The 18218-nt window shown below is 41.5% G+C and overlaps 1 protein-coding gene across 1 annotated transcript; it reads right to left on the bottom strand.

Annotated features, from left to right (window-relative positions):
* Window positions 1-13157: 13157 nt before the first annotated feature.
* Window positions 13158-17669, bottom strand: LOC109894585 (protein FAM167A). Its single transcript, XM_020488186.2, has 2 exons — window positions 17089-17669; window positions 13158-15618 (listed from the first exon to the last, which is right to left on the bottom strand). Exons 1-2 carry the CDS (start codon window positions 17407-17409, stop codon window positions 15355-15357), a joined length of 585 nt encoding a protein of 194 aa, XP_020343775.1. The 5' UTR covers window positions 17410-17669; the 3' UTR covers window positions 13158-15354.
* Window positions 17670-18218: the final 549 nt, after the last annotated feature.

Genomic DNA, 18218 nt, shown 5'->3' with positions numbered 1-18218 from the left:
TGTGATTCTCACATATTAAACCACTTAATTGAAGACTTTTTCTATTAATAAAAAGCATGAGTGTGTCTCAGAAATCGTATTATGTATCCAGAAAACAATGTTTTATAGTTTTACTTTGCAAAAGGCACAGTGATGCCGAAACATTGGTGTTTTACCCAATACATTACTGGGAGTTTATAAACAGTGCATTCGGAAAGTATTCAGACCCCTTGACTTTTTCCAGTTTTGATTACGCCTTATCTTAAAAAAAATTTTTTTTTAAATCCCTCATCAAACTACATGCAATACCTCAAAATGACAAAGCAAAAACTGTTTAGACATTTTTTTAAATATATATATATACAAAAATAATAATGAAATATCATATTTACATAAGTATTCATACCCTTTGCTCAGTACTTTGTTGAAGCATCTTTGGCAGCGATTTCAGCCTTGAGACTTCTCGGGTATGATGCTACAAGCTTGGCACACCTGTATATGGGGAGTTTCTCCTATTCTTCTCTGTAGATCCTCTCAAGCTCTGTCAGGTTGGATTGGAAGGTAAACCTTCACCCCAGTCTGAGGTCCTGAGTGCTCTGGAGAAGGTTTTCATCAAGGATCTCTCTGTACTTTGCTCCATTCATCTTTCTCTCGATCCTGACGACTCTCTCAGTCCCTGTCGCTGAAAAACTTCCCCACAGCATGATGCTGCCATCACCATGCTTCAATGTAGGGATGGGGTCACGTTTCCACCAGACGTGACACTTGGGATTCAGTCCAAAGAGTTCAATCTTGGTTTCATCAGACCAGAGAATCTTGATTCTCATGGTCTGAGTCTTTAGGTGCCTTTAGGCAAACTCTAAGCGGGCTGTCATGTTCCTTTTACTGAGGAGTGGCTTCCGTCTGGCCACTCTGCCATAAAGGCCTGATTGGTGGAGTGCTGCAGAGATGGTTGTCCTTTTAGAAGTTTCTCCCATCTCCACAGAGGAATTCTAGAGCTCTGTCAGAGTGACTATCGGGTTCTTGGTCACCTCCCTGACCAAGAGTCTTATTTGTTCCAAAACTTCTTCCATTTAAGAATGATGGAGTCCACTGTGTTCTTGGGGACCTTCAATGCTGCAGAAATGTTTTTGTACCCTTCCCCAGATCTGTGCCTGGACACAATCCTGTCTCAGAGCTCTACGGACAATTCCTTCAACCTCTTGGCTTGGTTTTTGCTCTGACATGCACTGTCAACTGTGGGACCTTATATAGACAGGTGTGTGCCTTTCCAAATCATGTCCAATCAATTGAATTTACCACAGGTGGACTCCAATCAAGTTGTAGAAACATCTCAAGAATGATCAATAGAAACAGGATGCACTTGAGCTCAATTTCGAGTCTCATAGCGACTGAATACCTACGTAAATAAGGTATTTCCATTATTTTATTTTCTAAAAACCTGTTTTCGATTTGTAATTATGGGGTATTGTGTGTAGATTGCTGAGGATTTTTATTTATTTAATCAATATTAGAATAAGGTTGTAACTTAACAAAATGTGGAAAAAGTCAAGCAAGGCATGAGATTGGTTTGACGTGTTGTGAGGCGTCACTGATTTACACCGGGTTCCGACCCCACTTCAGCTGATTTCTGCCATGGAACTTCCCCAGGATTAATATGCAGGGATTCTGCATTTGGAGATCTGGTGTTGAGCTGAGGTTGAGCAGTATACCAAGAAAGAGCTGAAGGTTTTTCCGGCACAAAGGGAGTAGAACAGAGTTGAGTTTGGGGGTTGTTTTTCTGTATGTGGCCATGATAAGGGAATTTACATGTTTAAAGTCATTACTAAAGAATTCCACCCTGAAACGTATTTAACGGTGTGAAATGTATTAGAATTATAAGACTATGTGAAATGTATTAGAATCATAAGTCTACAATCCAATAATGTATGTGTGGGACAAGTTAAGAGGGAGAAATGTATGGTTGAGAAAACAGGCTGGTAGACTACACATGACCTGGTTATGGCTCTGAAAAAGCTGACAACAGGAAAAAGGACCCTTCCAAGACCTCTCTAATCTAGGAAGGAGAGGAACGGCAAAAAACTACCAAGGCTGGTAGAAAAGTGATGTGTGTGTGTGTGTGTGTGTGTGGGGGGGGGGGGGGGGTTGTAAATGACTGTGTTTGCATTTGAGTTCAACCATTGGGATAAAAATTCTCGTGACAGGCCACTTCTCATGCTCTTAAAATGTTGGCGGTGTCACGAATCTCGCCGACGATAGTGCCTCTTCCTGTTCGGGGGGCGCTCGGCGGTCGTCTAGCTGCCACCTATTCCATTTTCTGTTTCATTTAGTTTTGTCTGATTAGTTCACCTGTTTCTTGTTTGGGTTTTGTTTTGGGCTATTTAAACCCGGTAGGCCCGCTGGCTTTTGTGCGGGTTTGTTTTTCTGTTTATGGTGTGTGAATATTATGTGGATTCCATTTTTCCTAACAGTTTCGTCCTGTTTGTTGGACTGGGTCTTTATGCTCCCTTGTGTGTGTGTGGCTTGACCGTCACTCTGTTTTTGGAAATAAAAGATCCACATCTTTGAACTACCCTGCTCTCTGCGCCTGACTCCTCCACCCACTACTTCTAGAAGCCGTTACAGAAGCCCGCACCCACCATGGAGTCAGCAGGAGCAGCGACCACCCCTCTTCCATCGATGGAGGAGCACGTCCTCCATCACACAGCCGTCCTCCATCGGAGCGGTTCGGCGATGGACCTGATGATGGAGAGGATGCAGCGATGGGAGAGGATTGGTCTCCAGACATCCACCCCAGCTCCCCCACAGACGACGCAACCCACTCCTCCTCCGGTGGCGTCCGTTCCCAGTGTGTTGCGTCTCGCGCCCCCGAGGGAGTAGGATGGAGCGGCGGCTGGGTGCCAGGTTTTTTTTGCTCCAGCTTGAGCTCTACCTGGCTACCATTCGTCCGACTCCCTCAGGTGAAGAGAGTGTGAGCCTCCTCGTCTCCTGCTTGACGGGTAGAGCCCTGGAATGGGCCAACGCTGTGTGGAACGGCCCAGACTCTGCTCGGGACCACTTCCCGGAGTTCACCCGCCATTTTCGGGCCGTGTTCGACCACCCTCCTGAGGGCCGAGCGGCGGGTGAGCGACTGTTTTACCTCAGACAGGATACGAGGAGTACGCAAGACTTTGCCTTGGAGTTCCGGACCTTGGCTGCTGGTGCGGGGTGGAATGACAGGGCCCTGATGGACCACTACCGGTGCAGCCTCCGAGAGGATGTCCGCAGGGAGCTAACTTATCGGGACACCACACTCTCCCTCGACGAGCTCATAGACTTGTCGATCCGGCTGGACAACCTGCTAGCAGCCCGCGGGCGTTCAGAAGGGGTCCTGTCAGTTCCACCTCCCAGCCCTCCTGCTCCAACTCCGATGGAGTTGGGAGGAGCTGCATCGAGGAGGACCGGAGGAGGAGGCTCCTCCTGTACCTACTGCGGGCGGAGAGGACACACTTCGGACCGGTGCTGGAGGAATCCGTCTGGGAGTCGAGATGGCAGGCGGAACACTTCTCGGCCACCCCAGGTGAGTAGGCACCAAACTCACCCAGAGCACCCTGTTGGTCACATGTTTTTATTTATTTTTTCCCTGTGTTTTTTCCCTCTCTCCAGCATAAGGCACTAGTCGATTCAGGCACAGCTTGGAGTTTTATGGATCGTGGACTCGCCCGTAGGTTGGGGATTCCGTTGGTGCCGATAGACCCACCCTTCCCCGTGCACTCCTTAGATAGCCGACCGTTAGGGTCAGGGCTGGTCAGGGAGGCCAATAAATAAATAAATAATACATTTAAAACAAAGGACGTCAAGGACAACTAAAATCATAACAGCAATGCCAACTGTATATGTTTGTGTGCATGTCTGGCACTATTACATGTACGTGTGTGTTTTTGTATGTGTTTATTTGAATGAGAGTGTGTGTATATACATGTGTACAAACACCTGCACGGCATCAGCCTCAGGCAAACTGGCATTCGTTGTGAAAACACTGCCACTTAGTGTCACTCAAATGTACTTTTTATTATATTTTATTCAGACTTTTTGTATTTATTTTTTGTAACTTCTATCTTTTCATTCTATCTCTCACACAGCAACTCCACTCCCACTTGTCTCCAATTCCACATCCCAACCCTCAGCTTCCCTCAGCCCATCCCATCTATCTGCTGGCCACCCACTTCGGGTTTCTACGCAACACATATCTTTCAACTATGCTGTGATGTTTAACGTACAATTTCAATCTATCTAATCGAATAGAATCCACAGATTGCGAGATGAAGATAAATACTTTTACTAAGAGTATTAGTATATTAGTAATTGACTGACCCAGTATCTCCAGATCTCCTAACAGTACTATTTCTAGGGTCAATTTTAGTTCAATGCTATGCATTTTCAGCCATTCCTGAACCTGAGACCAGAAAAAGGCTACCTGAGGGCAATACCAAAATAAATGTATTGATTCTGTATCCTCACAACAAAATCTGCAGATCTTCGATGATTTTATGCTCCAAATATTCACCATTTTGTTGGTGGCAAGAATTCTATATAATAATTTTAGCTGAAAAGCACAAAGTCTTGAATCTTGCGTTGTTTTATATATCAACTCATACACCCTGTACCATGGAATCGGTACATCAAAAATCTCTTCCCAACTATTTTTGCAATCTGTATGGCACAGTTGTCAACATAATGGTCCTAAAATGAAACTGGTATACTTTCCTGTTTATGCTATTTTTATTCCTCCGCCAGTTTTGATCCTTAATATTGGGCAGACAGACCAGTTCCCTACCTTCTCCCGCTGCCACCTACCTCCATTTTTGGGGTAATGCTGTAATCATTTGGTTGTACTCTTGGAGTGAGCAGACCTTCCCGTACAATTCTGATAACTCCATGAAGGACATAACTCTACCATTCCAATTTACAATATCATTGAATAACAAAATACCCTTTTCAAACATCTTTCCCATAAATACAAGTATTTTATCAACCAGCACATTTGAGATCAGCCATATTATTTGTTGTAATATTTGTTCTATCTTTTCAGGTGGATGAAATTGAAATTGTGGCCAGCTCTGCAATGCTTGTTTGAAAAAGAAGGATACCTTGAAAAAAGTATAATTTTCAATTAATCGAAAATGAGACATTGCAATCTGCACAAAGGCAAAAAGGCCATTTTAAACCTTAAGCTTTTTTTAGTAATCTACTTGAGAACAATTTAGGGTTCAAATAAAACTTTTGAATGAGTGAAGCTTTTAAGAGAGGTTTAGTGCTTTCATATTTAATAATCTCAACCCACCCAATTCATTTTCATTATATAGATAGGCACATTTTATTTTGTCTGGTTTAGCATCCCAGATCAAGCTAAATATTTTTTGCTCATATGATTTGAAAAATGAATCATCAGGAGTAGGCAGCACCGTAAGTAAGTGAGTAAACTGAGATATGACTAAGGAGTTAAATCAGGGCAATTTTTCCATAAATAGACAGGTGTTTACCTCTCCATGGTTGCAGGATCTTGCAGTTTTCTATTGAAATTCATTGTGGAGAGCTTATATCTTTTGTGATATGAATACCAAGTATGTCCACTTCACCGTCAGCCTATTTTATAGGTAAACTGCAGGTTAATGTAAAAGTTGTATTTTTAAGGATCCAATACGTAATATTGTACACTTATCATAATTAAGTTTTAGTCCAGAGAGTACAGAAAAGTTATCTAGATCTTCAATAAGACATTGCAGGGATCTAGTTTACGGACTTAATATAAAACTTGAGTCATCAGCATACATGGACACCTTTGTTTTTAAGCCTTGGATTTCTAATCCTCTAATGTTGTTATTGGATCTGATTTTAATAGCTAGCATTCCAATGGCCATTACGAATAGATATGGTGACAGCGGACACCCTTGTTTAACTCCTCTTGACAATTCAAAACTCTCTGAGAAGTAGCCGTTATTTACTATTTTACACCTGGGGTTGCTAAACATTATTTTTACCCGTTTTATAAGAGAATTACCGAAATTGAAAAAATCCAGGCATTTATAAATAAAATCCAGTCTTACTTCATCAAATGCCTTTTAAAAATCAGCTATAAATACCATTCCTGGCTTCTTATATGTTTCATGATGTTCTATTATTTCTAGTAGTTGTCATATATTATCTCCAATGTATCGTCCATGTAAAAAGCCTGTCTGGTCAGGATGAACAATACCTGGTAAAACCCTTTTATTTCTGATTGCTATGCATTTTGCTCGGATTTTTGCATTACAACATTGAAGTGTAAGGGGCCTCCAGTTTTTTAGATAGACTGGGTCTTTATATTTGCCATCTGGGTCTTGTTTTAATAATAGAGAAATCAGACATTCCTGCTGAGTACCTGACAGACTACCATTTCTATAGGAGTAGTTAAAACAATCTAACAATGGAGCTTTTAGTATATCAAATAATACTTGATATACCTCTACCGTTATGCTATTAAGCCCTGGAGTTTTCCAAACTGAAAGTATTTAATAGCCTCAAAAAGTTCTTCCTCTGTAATTTGGTCTTCGCACTGATTTTTCTGTACATTTGTTAATTTTCTAATTTTCATATTATTTGAATATAATTCCTTACCATAATCTTCATTCAGTGGGAAAGGATGAGACAGAAAAGAGAATATCTGCCTAAAATAATTAGCTTGCTCTTTTAAAATATCATTCAGAGAATCATAGATGACTCTGTCTTCAGTAACGAGTTTCTGCAAATTATTTTTGTTAGCATTCCTGTATTGGAGATTCAGGAAGAATTTTGTGCATTTTTCTCCATATTCCATCCAGTTTACTTTATTTTTGTAATAGATTACATTAGATTGTTCTTTAACTAGTTCCACAAGTTCTTTTTGTTTTCCCTCTAACTTATTTTGTATCTCTGTAGTATCGTTTTTATTGCTATCTACCTATACTATTAGTTCATTGATTTCCCTTGTTAGTCTTGCCTCTTTAGCCATAAACTGCTTTTTTATTATTGATGAATATTGAATTGAATGACCCCTGAAGGTACATTTATCCCAAACAATAAGGGAATTTTCTGAACCTTTATTTTACTGGAAATATTCAGTTATAAATTATTTTGTCTTAGTTAAAAGTAAGTTGTCCTCCAGTAAACTTTGATTAAATTTCCAAAAATCCCTGTCCATGTGGAAAATCAATGTGAATGCCAATTAGATGATGATCTGATCGCATTCTGTCTCCTATTAAAACTTTTTAAAGCTTTGATGCAAGAGAGAAATAGACAAGAAAGTAGTCAAGACGACTAGCTTGATTAAGTATATCTCACTAGGTCAGGGTTTTTTAGTCTCTGAATATCCACTATTTCTAATGTGGATTTCCTTAATGTGATTTCCTTAAGGGCACGGTAATGATAGTTGGTAGAGTGATTATCTTTACGGTCCATTGAGGTACTTAACACTGTGTTATAGTCTTCTACTATAATCTGTAAGTTCAACAAATTGGTTTAAATGTTTTCGAAGAAGTGTGGATCATCCTGATTTGGACCATATAGATTAATGAGCCAAATCTCTTTTTCATCCACTTTCATATTTAAAAGGATCCACCTTCCTTGCGAATCATTCCTGACTAATTAAAAAATTCAGATAAAAATATTTGTTAATTAATATCATCACACCATTTGAGTTCCTTCGTCCACAGAAAATCGTTTCACCACCCCATTCCCTTTTCTACGCAACTTCATCTAAGGATGTAGAGTGAGTTTCCTGTAAACAGTATATGTTATATTCCATTTCTAATAAGCCATGTACAGTGTAGCCTAGTGGTTAGAGTGTTGGACTAGTAACCGAAAGGTTGCAAGTTTAAATCCCCGAGCTGACAAGGTACAAATCTGTCGTTCTGCCCCTGAACAACCCACTGTTCCTAGGCCATCATTTGAAAATAAGAATTTGTTCTTAACTGACTTGCCTAGTAAAATAAAAAAAAGGTTGATCTTCTTTTTTTATGATCTGCTAAACCGTTACAATTATAACTGGCTATACTTATTTCACCCCTTACCATAACTAGATACAATTCTCAGTCTAAATGGACCATTATTAGTGTTTGTAAAGTTACTGCCATCAGAGGAACTATGAAGGTCAAAACTAGAGCTTTCAAATGTCTGATATTTAGAATTCAAGAAATAGGTTCTAGCAATATTTGTTTCATTCCCTTGCCTGTTTGCCTGTCAATGCCACAGATGTTAGAAAATTGAGACAAGATATTATGTGTGTAGCAAATGAGTAGGTTGATGTGTATTATATTGGATGTGATATAGTGAGAGGGTGTACAATGTCTGTATAAGAGTAAGACTATAATGTGTGATGTCCAAATAAATAATAACTCTGCCAATTTGCATGGTTGAGTTTCTGTGTGTAACATGTAGTGCATATAGCCTTAATATTCATGATGATAATTGTAATCCATATCATATCACCATCATAGTTGCATCATAATTACCTTTAACATAATTGAAAAACACATCCCAGCATTTCCATAGCAATTGACGTTTCACATGATCATGAAAGAAACATTGCATTACTCTAGAGACGGCTTCACTACAGTACTAATGTATTCCGTACAATGTTATTATTCCCAATGCCCCTATTCTGATATCTTCCCCTTGCTTGTTGTAAACGTATATAAACTTGTAGACAAATACATAAAGAAGATAGACAAACAATAATCACATTAAATTATAAAACAGTTCTCGACAATAGAGGGAGAGAAGAGAAGAGAAAAGAGAGTGTGAGAGAAGAGAGCCAGATCAGGTGTGTGTGTGTAACGGTTTTCGTCTTCCTCTTCTGAGGAGGAGTAGGAAGGATCGGACCAATGCGCGGCATGGTAAGTGTCCATAATATAATTTTAATGAAATATAACTGAACACAGAAAACAAAAGAACAAGAGAATAAATGGAAACCGACACAGTCCCGTATGGAGCAAACACTGACACGGAAAATAATCACCCACAACCAACATGGGGAAAACAGGCTATCTAAGTATGATTCTCAATCAGAGACAACGATCGACAGCTGCCTCTGATTGAGAACCATACCAGGCCAAACACAGAAATACAATATAGAAAAAAGAACATAGACTACCCACCCCAACTCACGCCCTGACCAAACTAACACAAAGACATAAAAACGGAACTAAGGCCAGAACGTGACAGTACCCCCCCCCCCCCCCCCCAAAAGGTGTGGACTCCGGCCGCAAAACCTGAACCTATAGGGGAGGGTCTGGGTGGGAGTCTGTCCGCGGTGGCGGCTCTGGCGCGGGAGGTGGACCCCACTCCACCATAGTCTTGGCCCACTTAAGTGGCGCCTTTGGAGCGGCGACCCTCTCCGCCGACCTCGTACTGGGAACCCTAACAGCGGGCCCGAATAGACGGGAGACGCCAGGCATGAGACTCTGGCAGCACCGTAGTGAAGGGCGGCTCCGGCAGCTCCTGACTGACGGCGGCTCTGGCAGCTCCTGACAGACGGGCGGATCTGGGAGATCAGGACAGACGGACGGCTCTGGCAGCTCCGGACTGACGGGCGGCTCTGGCCTGGAGAGAGAACCTGGAGGGAGGAGACGGAGAGACAGCCTGGTGCGTGGGGCTGCCACAGGACCCACCAGGCTGGGGAGACCTACAGGAGGTCTGGTGTGTGGAGGAGGCACCGGATGGACCGGGCTGTGGGAGAGCACTGAAGCTCTGGTGCGCAGCCTTGGCACCACTCCTCCAGGCTGGATGACAACTTTAGCCCGGACCTTCCAGAGTGCAGGCACAGGTTGAACTGAGCTGTGGGTGAGCACTGGAGATATGGTGCATACTACTCGCACCTCTCCCTTAGGCTCAATGCCCACATTCGCCCGGCACGGGCAGAGCGCAGGCATAGGACGCACTGCACCCTCCCAGCGCATGGAAAATAATCACCCACAACCAAAATGGGGAAAACAGGCTACCTAAGTATGATTCTCAATCAGAGACAATGATCGACAGCTGCCTCTGATTGAGAACCATACCAGGCCAAACACAGAAATACAACATAGAAAAAAGCACATAGACTACCCACCCCAACTCACGCCCTGACCAAACTAACACAAAGACGTAAAAAAAGGAACTAAGGTCAGAACGTGACAGTGTGTGTATGTATAAGTCCGTATGTGTAAGCAAGCATGTAATTGAGTACGTGTGTGTTCATATCCATTTTATAATATTCAGATATTTTTTACAGTTCCCATACCTTCTTTTTTTTGTAACCTGAAGTCCCTGTAGAATTTAGTACAGCCACGGTGTAATGGAGCTGTCTCGGAATAGCTGTCCATCAATAAAGAGTTTGTCCACAATGAAGAGGAATATTGGGACACGGACACAGAAAGGTCGATTTCTGAGAAGGAATGGAGGGTAAAAAAGAGGAAGAAGAGGTCTAACAGAATGAGGCTTTGAATTTCAGGAAGAGGGCAATAAAAATGGAGATGTGGTATCGAAGAAGATTGGTGTCAAGTGCAAAACAGAGTAAACCCTGCACCCGACCTATTTTTGTAGGGGAAATGGAAGTGAATGAGGGCGAGTTAAGTGAGGTGAAAGGTGTGGTGAAGAGCTCAGAGCCTGAGCCTGGCAGCAATGGACATGATAAAGAAGAATCTGGTCCAGTAGTAGTGACATTTTTGGAGAAAGTGGATCCTTGCCTTTTGGTGGATCCATTTGTGGCTTCATGGTGGGTGGGAAAGGAGTTGTGTGTACTTGAATCAGTGAAGGTAACCTGTAGTGGACTTGTGATATTTGTTTGTTTTTCTTCTGACCAGAGGGAGCAGGCGCTCCATGTCACAGAACTTGGGTCAAGATCTGTTATCTGCTTTACTCTTAGGAACAGGGCACCATTGAAAGGAGTGATTTCTGCGGTATAGTTAAGTGTGGAGGTGGAGTAATTGAAGTTGAAGATTCCTGGAGTTTGTGATGCCCACTGTTTGGTGTGACGCAGACCCGGTGGTGAGTGTGGTGAAACAGAGGAGTCACTGTCAGTCCTTTTTGAGTTTTGAATCCTAACATGACTTTGTCGGGTAAGACTGATTCAAAACTCAAAAAGGACTGACAGTGACTCCTCTGTTTCACCACACTAACAGTTATTCTGATATCAGTTATCCTGTTTGAGCTTTTTGCAGAATCCACTGCACTTTTTCAGGTGCAACGTTTATGGTCATGTCGCAGCAGTTTGTAGGAGGGAGATTCCAAGATGTGGGAAGGGTGCAGCAGGGCATGGGGTAGAGGATTGTAACCCTCCCAGGATTGTAACCCTCCCATTGTAACCCTCCTATGTGTGTGTCATCTGTAGGGGTGCCCATGTTGCTGGGGATCAGAAGTGTCCGGTGTGAGAGAGGCAGGTTGAGGTGGCTAGAGTCAGAGTTGTGAAGAAAGTGCCGTATGCTGTGGCAGTGAAGAAAGTAGAGGAAGATGGGTCAAGGGGGAGGAATCCTGAGAGGATCCCTGTGAGTAGTAGATCTGTGTCAGCACAGAGGGAGAGGTCAACGAGTGATATATGTGAGTAGTAGATCTGTGTCAGCACAGAGGGAGAGGTCAACGAGTGATATATGCTTCAGTAAGGTTGGCTTCTTAACGTTCATAGCAATGGTTATCCACTATACCACATAAATGGAACGTAAATCACAGAAAATAGATGTGGTGGCATCTGCAGAGAAGTATTTGGGTGTATAAGATTTGACTTCAGAGAAGCTACAGTGTGTGTTTTGTGGTGGTGTCCCATCCTCCCAGGCCGTTGGCATGGTGCAGGAGTAGATAAGATCAAAGTAGTGGAATGGGGTAGTGGGTTTTTAATTGAGTGTAGGGTTAGTTGGAAGGGTGTTTTCCTTTTCCCCCATTTTGTATCACAAAGTATAATGGATTTATATTATAGTCCAGTTTGGGGAGGTAATGCAACATATTGGATGACAACCTCCATTAAACTCCAAAGAAGAAGAAGAAGTAGCAAAATGATCTTCACCAGGCTTCCCGTTTTCAGGAAGCCTGGTCTGCAAAAAGGCTAATTCAGTGTAAACGTCTAATCAGATAAGTAATGTTGGTGTCATAAACATAATCCAATACCTGCAGGTAGTCTAAGGTTTTAATGAATTTCTTTTGAAGTGCATTTTAAGTGAACTGATTAACCCTTACTACCTCTTTAGGAGAAGCACATGCCACACATTTCTGTCTTTATGTCTCAACTATCCCCATATAAATACAATTCTGCAGGCTCAGAACATAATCTATTGTAAGGCCCTCACCTTGGTGAAGTGATTATGTGGAATCTCATGACATTCACAGCTACAATGAGTGAAAACTATTGACAGAAAATGAAAAAACTATTCAGCAATTAGCATCTGTCTAAGTCAGGGGGATTCCTCTTCTTTTTTCTACTACAGATTATTATCACTTATTCGTAACGTGGGTTTGAAATCACGTCTCTTGCGCAGGCTCATTGTGATAACTATCTAGGTGCAGTAAAACCCATTTTCCAACCCTGTCACTTCAGTGCTTTTCTCTATGATACATGTGTTATCTGGCTGCTGATGAGTGGATGAGCTTACCGCTATTCTCAAAACTAAACAATGCTTTGTGCTATGCTGTTTGTTTCCCGTAAGCTTCCTGATCTGCTCCATTAAATCATAGGGGTAGTAAGCTACTGTCACCCTATCTTTGTTTTACTGAAAATGTACGGTATGTATCATTTTTGAATGCCTGGTTAAAATAGTAATATTACATAGTCTTATGTATTATTTGTCAGTAAGACCAGTGGGCTGGCCTGCAGTTTGCAATGTTAAACTTTACATTGAGTTGTGTGGTGTTTGCATTTTATTGCACACAACCACCACGTGTAGATAATGCCACCAACATATTTTCCCTAAGGGGACAATAAAGTCAGTAAACACTACAATATTTCACAAGCTGCACTGTGAGACTATTCTATGTATCGTAACTAATCTACAGACATAGACAGAAATGACATTTGTCTTCCCTACAGACACACAATACAGTGTCACTATATTTACTTGAGGGAGTTAAAGCTGCATGTATTTGATTGCAGACAAAGGAAATGAACTTGTGTAAGTCTAGTCTGGAGGATAAAAGAAAATGCTGAAACAGTCAAGATATAACGTACTTAGGGCTATCAGTTTATTAGTTGATTAACAGTGCATATGAGGGGAGTGAGGACAGAGAAAACCATCTTAACTGCAGGGCAGTTGGTCTTTATGAAAAAATGGAAACAGCATAGGTGAGAGACACTAGAAATAGAAGCCACATTACACAGGAAATGACATGAGGATATCCAATGAAGGACCAGGCCTTAAGGTACTACCTGAGACCCTGTGTACCCTGTATTTATCCTGTCATTCATTACAATGGTTCCAATTGGCCTGGTTCTCTCTCTTTCTCCCTTTCTCTCACGTCATACATGAGGTCATCTCATAAACTAGTATATCACGTCTACTTCACACAGCTTGTATATGTACCCATTTTGTACACTAATTGATAACAACTTGACATGGTTATGAACTCATCAATTTATGCTTGTACCCCTTAAAGGCCCAGTGCAGTCAAAAATGTGAATTTTCTGTGTTTTAGTTATTTTTTCACACTATGAGGTTGGTATAATACTGTGAAATTGTGAAAATGATGACAACTGCCCTCGTGGTGTAAGAACTGTTTGACGAGACTTCCTGAGTGGCCTCATAGGATGGCGCACAATTGGCCCAGCGTCGTCCAGGTTAGGGGAGGGTTTGGCTGGTGGGGCTCTACCAATTGTTACTTAATTGTTAACCAAAAATGATTTGATATTGAGATTTAAAAAAATGGCTGCATTGGACCTTTAAGGAGTTTTCTGATCAATTAAGCCTATACCACATCATTTAAAAAAGATGAATGCCTGATGCAGTTGAAAGATGAAACTGTGCATTAATGGAATTTCAGGATGTGAAAGGTTACAGCTAAATGAGCACTCATTGAGGTCACAGATAATGACAGAGGTCATTCAACCAGTTCTCTATTGGATAGACAGACTGACAGACAAATAAAAAAAACATGATTTTCAATTTCAAGTTTGTTGCCTTTTTACATGTGAGTTTATAGCAAACACAAAAACTTTTAACAAGCATCTTGAAAGAACAGCTCTGTCTCCAATCATTTATAATTCCCTCATAGATTAAATGATAACATAACATATTCCTGCATTATATAGGTGAAAACTCTGTACATAAGGCACTTACAAATCTACATTTTGATGTATTACAACTTTGTAACAAAGTTTTAAACTTTGTTGGGTAATATTCAGCAAACATCGATAAAAACCCACCAAATCCTGTTCAAAATGAACTCCCTCTTAATTTCCCCAAGATACTTTCAGTTTCTCCTCTTATCTCTCTTCCTGAGAACAATATCTTTAAACACATCTAAACTCAACCCTGATAATCTGACACAACATTGTCAGATTGGACTGTGATCTGTCTTCATCTAATGGAAAATAAAATGCATGGAGTACATAGGACATAGCCTTCAATTATGTCATATCACTGAAGCCATGACCCCATGGAGGTCCTTGTTATTTTTGGTCCCTAAAGAGGTTAAAGAATGCTGGAATGTGACCTCCAGCTTCCTATGGACTGCTGTCTGGGACTCTGCCAACACAGAGGTGGGAGGCCTTCAACAGAGTTTGGGAACATGTCCCTAATGATGTGACTAGTGTCTTATATATACTTGCTCCTGGGCTGGGGTTACAGTATGGAACTCAAGTTAGTGTGTGTTAGTGCTGTGATAGATTTTTCTTAATCTGAAGAAAGACAATTCCCCTTTGCAACTCTCAAGAGACATCTCTAGTTACAGTTGTGTTCACCATCATGGCAGTCTTTTTCATTCTATCAGAGGGTCATCTTAACTATTGCTTTTGTACAGTGCAATATATCTGACACCATGGCGATCCAGACTCGCACCAGCTCCATCCCAGAACCACACCTCATCACTATCTTCCCTGTCTACTCTGTCCTATCTGTCAGCACCTTCCCTGAGGTACAGTAGAAAGGTGCTGCTATGGGATGGGTTTGTGTTTTGCCCTTACAGGGCTTTACTATGGAGGCCTGTATCTATCTCTCTCAAGTCAGGGCTGGGGCACAAATCAAAGGAGTCATTTCCATTTCCTCCCACTTGGCTAATTACTGTCTGCACACTCTTCCAGCCATTCGTCTTCCCTCTCGTGTCATAACAGAAACCTTTGCAGTGAAACACCCCTGATTACCCTGCGTAGATTAGACAGAGGTGTTAATTCAGCAAATCCATCCTCACAGGGTGGAATATGTTTTAACAGAGGGAGAAGCGTCGGAAGTTGATGTTCATCTTGGTGAGGCCAAGGTGTTTGAGGGGGGTGGAGAGGGCGAAGGCAGCCTTCATGGGGATGTCACAGAGCAGGTCAGACTCCTCACCACACTCCTTCAGCTCGTAGGTGGCGTCGTCCAGCATCTCCTTGTGGCGGTGACACACCTGCTCCACCTTCAGCCGGTGGATCTCCACACGCAGGCGGATCAGCTGCCGAGCCAGACGGTTGTCCTGGAACCGCATCTCCCTCTGAGGATGGCAGGCGGAAAGGAGAGAGATGAGAGAGAATGGGGAGAAATCAGTCATCAAATATAAAATTCTAGCAATCGGACCCCAGAATTAGGTTTTTGCATTTAGTGGGTGCTATTGATGTGTAATGATACTGACACAAGATCTATGTGAAAAAATACTTTGCCTTTCTATTTGGGGATTTTTCAGCTCTGAAATTAACAAGGTCCCTATTGTTTAAGCATGTTTGCATTATTTTGGATGCAAAGATAGCACAAAGTCATGCTCTAGTCAGACAAGCATTCAAGCAAAATTAAACAGTGAAAGCACGATTATTTCCCATAAATCTCTCCGTCACACAACAGTGGCATCTGGCACAGAGACTCTACGCTCTGGCACATGTGCGTCATGAGGAAGCCAAACCAGTGTAACTACCTGGTAGTTACGTTTGCCAAATAGTTGCACTGCGTCTTATTCACACTGGTGGAAAATGTACTCAAATGTCATACTTGAGTAAAAGTCTAAAAGTATCTGTTTTTTTGTACTTAAGTACAGTGGTATAAAAAGTATTCAATCGTAATACTTAAGTAAAAGTACAAAGTTAAAGTAAGTGCTATACACCCAATTCCTTATTTTAAGCAAACCAGGAGGCACGATTTTACTATAACTTTTTAATTACGGACAGCCATGGGCACACCAACATTCAGACATCATTTACAACCACAGTATTTGTGTTTAGTGAGTCCACCAGATCAGAGGCAGTTGTAACTGCTGTTGGTGGAAGAAGGTGAGGACCAAAGTGCAGCGTGGTAAATGTTCATGATTATTTAATAGAACAGAACACTGAATGACAAAAACAACAAGAGAACTAAATTAAACCAAAACAGTTCTATCTGGTGCAGACACAAAACAGAAAACAACTACCCACAAAACCCATGTGGGCAAGACCTACCTAAGTATGGTTCTCAATCAGAGGCAACGATAGACAGCTGTCCCTGATTGAGAACCATACCCGGCCAAAAACAAAGAAATACAAAACATAGAAAAAGGAACATAGAATGCCCACCCTAGTCACACCGTGACAGCAGTAGGGATAACAAAGTGTTATATTGATAAGAGTGTCCTAATTTTGTCCTGGTTGAGCATTCTAAATGTAATAAGTACTTTTAGGTGTCAGGGGAGATTTATGGAGTAAAAAGTACATTATTTTCTTTAGGAATGTAGGGGAGTAAAAGTAAAAGTTGTCAAAAATATAAATAGTAAAGTAAAGTACAGATACCCCCAAAAACAACTTAAGTAGTACTTTAAAGTATTTTTACTTAAGTACTTCACACCACTGCTTATTCATATGTACTATAATATTTTCGTTGTATTCTACATATCTAGGAAATGCAGAGATAGTGTAGCCTAATTAATTTCTAACATGTCCATGTACAAATAACCGTGTCAGAGTTAGAGAAAATTTTGGCATTCAAAAAAATGTGTGCTCACCAACTCTTTCCTAAGAAATTCCAACGCGTCATTAATGGTATCGAAGCCACAGATGTTGCGGATGGTTAGATCTGAGTTCTCATCCCGAATAATTTCAGGCAAGAGCACATATTTCTCTGCAGTCTCTTGGCCATTTTTTGAACCATTCGGGTTCTCCTTCCATGGTTGGCTCTGCAAGCGCTCCTGCCATTCAAAGTATGATGGTCTGCGGGTTTGTAACTTTAGTTTTTCGGTAAGTGCTTTCACATTGTTCAAATCCTCAGCTTCTCCATCAGTATCTCCGTCGGGGTTATCATCACCTCCCAGCTCTTTAAAATCCATTGCAAGTGCTCTAGATGTTTAAAAAGGATCTCCGTAAAAAGACATTTCAGAGGCTGCAAAAAAGTTGGAATGAGTTATTCACAGAGCACGATGCCTCTTGAAGCACATGAAGTGTACTGTCACTGGGCTTGCCAGTTGTAGATTGGAGTGTACTGGTGATCCTTTATTTATAGAATGATAAGGAGAAGCAGAAGTGGCCTCCCATATTCATTATGGAGAAGAGGTGTAGTTCATGCAAGTAGCCTCCCTCATGTTATCCACCTGACCACACTAAGGTGAAATAAATAGTTTCCTGTGTCCACTTATGGCAGCACTCAGGTGCAGGTTCAAAGGTTTTGTATAATGTCACCTCTAAATTCCTTAAACATTAAATGGCAATGGGATGAAATTGATTTAGCCATATCTCTTAAACCTTTTATGTTAAAGACATGCTCCTGTACGTTAGCGACTAAAAAAGTATTTTTTTTAACTCCCGCTTTGGGCAGGATGTGTAGTTCATAAATGCATTATCTATGAGCAGACTTACTGTCTTACCTCAATTAGCCACAAAATCCCTAGTTTGAAAGCAACTGTTACCTTGAAGCTGTTTTCCCTACATTTCCCACCACCTGGGCCAGCCCCTAGCAATTCCAGGTCTAGGAAATTAGCTTCAGCCCCTCACATTTGAGTGAAAGCTAGTGAGAGGCCTGTCCAGTGTTATCCAATAAGGTAGCAGTGTGGGCCCAATGGCTCAGTGGAAACAGCATAGAGTGAAAGAGAGTGAGAGCAATGACCTGGTGCACATATCTGCACATATGTGACATAGTATG

Source organism: Oncorhynchus kisutch, linkage group LG7, assembly GCF_002021735.2.
Source record: "Oncorhynchus kisutch isolate 150728-3 linkage group LG7, Okis_V2, whole genome shotgun sequence".
Lineage (NCBI taxonomy): Eukaryota > Metazoa > Chordata > Actinopteri > Salmoniformes > Salmonidae > Oncorhynchus > Oncorhynchus kisutch.
This window is presented reverse-complemented; position numbering and strand designations above follow the sequence as displayed.